The sequence below is a fragment of the Telopea speciosissima genome, chromosome 3 (assembly GCF_018873765.1).
Source record: "Telopea speciosissima isolate NSW1024214 ecotype Mountain lineage chromosome 3, Tspe_v1, whole genome shotgun sequence".
NCBI classification, from domain to species: Eukaryota; Viridiplantae; Streptophyta; class Magnoliopsida; order Proteales; family Proteaceae; genus Telopea; species Telopea speciosissima.
In genome coordinates, this window is record NC_057918.1 from 64,278,724 (window position 1) to 64,284,964 (window position 6,241).

The following is a 6,241-nucleotide window of genomic DNA, read 5'->3' on the forward strand; positions in this document are numbered from 1 at the left end:
TTTTTTTTTTGTTTTTCCAATTCTTTGGAACCTTAGCAGTTAGGTTTTGTATTGACAGATATACATGATGCCTGAGAGCAGTAAGAAAGGGGAACTCCGTCTCTATCGAGCAATTAACTTTCCTCTGCATTGGACACTGGACAAGGTTATCATGAAGAGGCCCCTAGTGGATGCCATTGTTGTAAACTATAAAGGAAATTACTGGCTTTTTGGGTCAGATCACAGTGGTTTTGGCACCAAGAAAAATGGGGAATTGGAAATTTGGTATAGTAACTCACCACTGGGTCCTTGGATACCCCACAAGCAGAACCCTATTTACAACACAGATAAGAGCTTTGGTGCTCGGAATGGCGGCAGGCCATTTATATATAATGGAAATATCTACCGCATTGGTCAAGATTGTGGTGAAACGTATGGGCGGCGAGTGCATGTCTTCAAAGTGGAGGTTCTTAATAAGAATGAATACAAGGAAGTTGAAGTTCCACTAGGCATAGAAGAGGCTAAGAAGGGCCGAAATGCTTGGAATGGTGCTCGTTACCATCACCTAGATGTGCAACAACTAAGCTCAGGAGAATGGGTGGGGGTAATGGATGGAGATCGGGTTCCTTCAGGAGATTCTGTTCATAGATTAATCCTTGGTTATGTTGCATTTGGGATTGTAGTTGTACTCACTGTACTAGTGGGGGTGTTGTTGGGTGCTGTCAAGTGTATCTTGCCCCTCAGCTGGTGTCTGCATAGCTCAGTGAAGAGAAGTGATGCCTTCTCAGCCTGGGAGTGGGAGCGCTCACATTTATTCTTTTCCAAGCTGAGGCGATTCTGTACTCGGGTGAACAGGACAAGTACATTTGTCAGAGGCCGGATAAAGCCCAACACTTGTGCCGGAAAATGTGTCCTCTCGCTAATATCTGTGATAGGGATGGCACTAATGTGCGTGGGGGTTAAATATATATATGGTGGCAGTGGGGCAGAAGACTCTTACCCATATAAGGGTTCCTATTCACAGTTTACACTAGTAACAATGACTTATGATGCTCGTCTATGGAATTTGAAAATGTACGTGAAACATTATTCGAGGTGTTCAGCGGTAAGAGAGATTGTCGTCGTGTGGAACAAAGGGCAACCTCCTGAACTAAGTGACTTTGACTCTGTTGTGCCAGTTAGGATCAGAGTAGAGCAGCGGAACTCACTGAACAATCGATTCAAAGTAGACCCACTAATTAAAACACGGGCCGTTCTTGAGCTCGATGATGACATTATGATGACATGTGATGATATTGAACGAGGATTCAGAGTGTGGCGGGAGAATCCTGATAGGATAGTTGGGTTCTACCCACGTCTCATTAATGGGAGTCCATTGAAGTACAGGGATGAGAAGTATGCCCGTACTCGCAGGGGGTATAACATGATATTGACGGGGGCTGCTTTCATTGATAGCAAAGTAGCATTTAAGCGGTATTGGAGTGAAGAAGCAAAGGCAGGGAGGGAGGTGGTAGATAAGTTTTTCAACTGTGAAGATGTGCTTATGAATTTCTTGTATGCAAACGCAAGCTCATCAAGGACAGTGGAGTATGTGAAGCCAGCATGGGCGATTGACACATCAAAGTTCTCTGGGGCCGCAATCAGTCGGAACACACAGATGCACTACCAAATAAGAAGCAATTGCCTTGTTAAGTTCTCAGAGATGTATGGGAATCTGGCTAATCGGAAATGGGAATTTGGTCGTCGGAAGGATGGTTGGGATGTATAGAAGGATTCTAACAGCAGGTCATGCACCTCACTTTTTTTTTGCCATTTTTGTTTTATTTTCCTGTTCTTCTAATTCTACAATCATTTTTTTTTTCCTTTACTCCTTTTTCTCTTGTCAATTGTGGTTTTTGGTCTATTTTTGGGGCACCAATAGCTCAGGTTGGTCATATGTACATTGATATTTCATATACTTGTAGGAGAAAGTTTTCCTCCACCATTGGAGTAGGGTTCACCCACCCATCTTCCCGCATACCATGTCTTAGGCTGTGTTTCGGATGCATTCTCAGAGTAGTTTCTGAGTCTAGAATGCATTCTAAAACCGATTCTTCTCTACATTTTTTTTATCGCTTCAGATGGCGTTCTAGAACGATAATCTATTCCAAGAATGAATACCAAATAGTCTTAGTGGGCAATTAGAAATTTTCGTTGATAGTTTCAAGAATATGGAAGCAGTTAGGAATGTCACATTTTTCTGCCTTTTGAGATGATTATTTTTAGTAAAACAGATAGGAAGGGAAATTTTAGGAGTGCAGTAAGGCGAGGGTAAATCAGTTGAAGAGTTGGGTCTGAACTCTGAACAGATGAGCCCTGAGATGAAAAGGGGGCAGTTTGAGTCGCTACAACTAGGGATGTAAATGGATTGAAATTCAAATCGAATATAACAATATTTGTATCTGTGTCCTATTAGCTTTCGAATGGATTTAGATACTTTTTGGAAACCGTTCTTTTCGAATACGGAGTCTCCTAAAAGGAAATGAACATGAATTGAATGTGGATTCGATTATACGTTTACATTCCTAGTGAAGGCTGAAGAGTGGAGTCGTGAGTTTGGAGAGAGGGCAACTTTGCGATCTCACTGTCTGTATTGAGGGATGGAGAACTAGAGAAGACAAAAATTCGAGAAAACAAGAAGATTAAGGTCTGAATCCACTACCCCACTATGGTAGGGTTGATGTTGAAGTGTCATATCTTAAATTACATAACATAGATGTCTTCATGAATTATTTTTTCCCCATTTAATTTCTTACTTAATTACTTGTAATATATCATGAATTGATAAAGATATTTTTAGTATTATAAAATATTATTTATAAATCTATATTTTACTTATGTTTTTATAATTGGACCTAAACGGATCAGATAATATCCGGCCTGAAATTGAAATATCCGTCTCTACATCCAATAATTTTTCAAATGGATTTTGATAGTTTTTAGAAACCGATTTTTTGAATATGGATTCACTTATACAGATTCAAACACGAATGGAATACGGATTTTCGACTATCTATTTACATTTCTTTGGAATTTCCACATTAGGCATCCACAGGATCATTATCCTCTCAGGTTCCCTGTCTGGTATAGTTGTCCGGTTCCTCTCATTGGGGGGCGGAAATGATGACCTAACCCCCTGCCCGAACACATTGCCCGGGTGGGATCCACCCCCCTCTTATTAGAGGCACCAAACAACCGTACCGGGCAGGAAACGTAAGAGGAAAAAAATTCGCATCCACATACAAAACCATGCAGCTTGACAAAAGATATTACTCTTCTAATCCTCACCATTTTGTTAAATTGAATAACTAATGACCTTTCACATGCTCATTTTTAAGGAACTTCCCTAGTTTGTTTGGGGTTAAACTTGTTCAAAGATATGGTGTAGTGCTCTCTATCTATATTCAAATTGATATCCAATGTATATTTCATCTAAATAACCATATTTTAATTTGCAAAAGACTCATATATAAATCTCTGATTAATTTATAAAGGGTATTTGGTTGGTTCACCTTGATAAGCTAATCTAGTTAGTTCATAAATTTCCACCCAATAAAAAAAAAATGGCTTATAAATTCTTCCATGTGGTAATTAAGTTGGATGAGGCCAGATTTTGTGGTCAATAGACCCTTAAGCTCTCTTGCTTACATGTCAAATTTCAGTCACTGGAATCAACAAATTAGCATAATGAAGCTTAGAAATTCCAGGATATTCATATTTGATTATTATTCTTATCTGGCCTAAATGAAAGTTCATTTCTAAGCTTCAATATACCCACTTTGTACTCTCTTTCAAGGGTTCTTTAATGTTCTAACACAATAGATTATTTACAAATCTTATTTATTTATTTTATAATATTTTATTTAGTTTAGGGGAGCTGAATTTCAAGGCGGCCTTATACGGAGAGAGTTTTCCAAGTGAGTGTTTTCACCATATGGCATGTCAGATAAGGTTATAATTTTGTAGACAAGTAAACCTTAAGATCCTTTGCTCACATGTCAATTTTAATCGAATCAAAGTTAGTCAAGTCACAAGATAAAGGATTAAAAAATTCATGATCATGAAGAGAATCAATTACTAACAAATGAAGGGTATTTGCCTAATCTAGATAGTGAGAATTGCCACATTGGGCCATCTAGATAACCTCTCTAGATGAATTTTACTTTTAGTTTAACCAATTTTTATTTATTAGGGAAAATCTCATTTATAATATATGTTGAGAGAGGCCCACCCTTCTATTGTGCCACATAGACAAATGATGCGGCTGTTCCAACTATTGCATGGATAGGACATGGTTTGGATTTGACATGTTTCAAAACTTGTACTCAAATTAATCGAAAAGGCTCCTGTCCTGCAGTGCCGGGAGCTAGAGCATCCAACCTAGCAAAACCACAGCAAAAACAGGGGTAGGGTGGTCATTTCATAGGTGGGTCCCACCTGGGCCCCACATGTGAAATGACCACCCCACCCCCTGTTTTTGGGTGGTTTTGCTGGGCTGGATGCTCTAGTTCCCGCCACTGTAGGACAGAAGCCAAATCCCAAATTAATACCTAAATTTATGTCAATACATGTTCCCCCTATGGTCCTGAATTTTTTTAAAGCTTTATTTTACGACTTTGCAACTCCTTAATCCAAAACTTAACATATGAGCATGGAACTTTGGATTTACTTGTCCATAAAATTTTGGCCCCACCTAATCTCTCACTTGGTAAACATTTGAATCTTGTTAAAAAGGCTTTTAACATAGGATGTCTTAAAAATCATCTAGTTTTGAACACAATTACATACGAAACAAATAAATTTGGATTAAAAGGAATATGATTAGAAAATGTATTTGATCCACCTAAAAAACAAATCGGCGAGAAGAATTATAAAAATCATGGGTTTATATAAAATAATGAATAAGAAGGCTACCAAATTACGTGGCACCTATGCCCAAACACAGGAAAGGTAAAATGATCACCCCACCTCCATGAAATAAAAAATTTCACCCTTGTCGGATGCCCCCCCTCCCCACACACTCATTGGCCCCGTGCTGGTGCAGGAGCCATGAAGCCTGACAATGATTACACTTATATAAATGATACCTACGGGTTCAAACAAGGGGAAACCTAGATTTTATTTATTTTGATAAAAAAAAAATAAACCCTTGTGAATGGTCCCTAATTGAATAGATTAATTTCTTAACTCTTATGGGAAGTTATAATGGAGACTGATCTGGATCAAGGTCCAATGATTCCAATCCATTGCCACCCCATGGTAATTGTAAATTATGATGGAATACAATTTTTACAAGCCCTTGTGATAATAATTCTCCCATCTCCATTTTTTAAGGGGAATGGTTCTCTAAATTTTAAATAATTTTTTTCGTCTTTTTACAATAAAATTATTTATTTATTTAAAAAATGATAATTTTTCTGTGAGAAAAGCACAAGAAAATGAAATACCTTGGGCTCGGAAACCCTTTTCTTTTTTAAATTAATAATTACATTTAAAATATATCTTTGATAGAGAGAAGTGGCCAACATCTCAAAGGATCCTTGCCGGCTAAATTGGGGCTCCACTCCCTAATATGAGAAAACTTGAATAATCAAGTTTTGGGAAGAGAGGGAAAAAAAAATTGAAGAGAAAGCACAGGTGGCAGAAGAAGAGTTGGTTGCATCCAATCATAAGCAGCAAAAAAACTTTTTAGGGTTGGGAAAATGACCTCCATCATTCAATTCCATGTGCTTCCTATCACCATAGTCCCATACTCATACATCTCATCTCATTTATCCATCCATGTACTCTCATTTTGCACATTACTTGGGCAAAATGACTTTCGTGCCATAAAAAAATTTTGTCTTTCTATGAGGGTATAGTAGTCATTTCGCCCACCCCTGTGTCTCAATGCAGGAGTAGCACAATGCACAATGCACAATGCACAATGCACACACCCAATAATGTTCTCTCCCTTACTTGGGAAAGAGAATGCTACCTAGGTAAGGGTGTCAAACGGTGCGGTTTTGATTATACGGTGCGGTTCCTGTTTGGTGCACATTTTGCAAGGTAGAAATCAAAATCGCACCGGATAAGAATCACCCAAAATCAAAATCGTTTTATATGTGGTGCAGTTTTTGCGATCTCTATTCGATTTTATTATACGGCTAACAACTGGTTTACATGCGGTTTGTCATACCAGTTCACATCTGGTTTCAACTTTGTACCTTTTAATTTTATAATC

The 6,241-nt window shown here is 38.2% G+C and overlaps 1 protein-coding gene across 1 annotated transcript in view; it reads left to right on the plus strand.

Moving 5' to 3' along the window:
* LOC122656853 (glucosamine inositolphosphorylceramide transferase 1-like) overlaps positions 1–1,803 on the plus strand; it is a 37,592-nt gene extending 35,789 nt beyond the window's left edge. The window contains exon 4 of the mRNA XM_043851530.1: positions 59–1,803. Coding sequence (XP_043707465.1) covers positions 59–1,747 — 1,689 coding nt within the window. The 3' untranslated portion in view covers positions 1,748–1,803. The remainder of the gene's footprint in view (positions 1–58) is intronic.
* Positions 1,804–6,241: the final 4,438 nt, after the last annotated feature.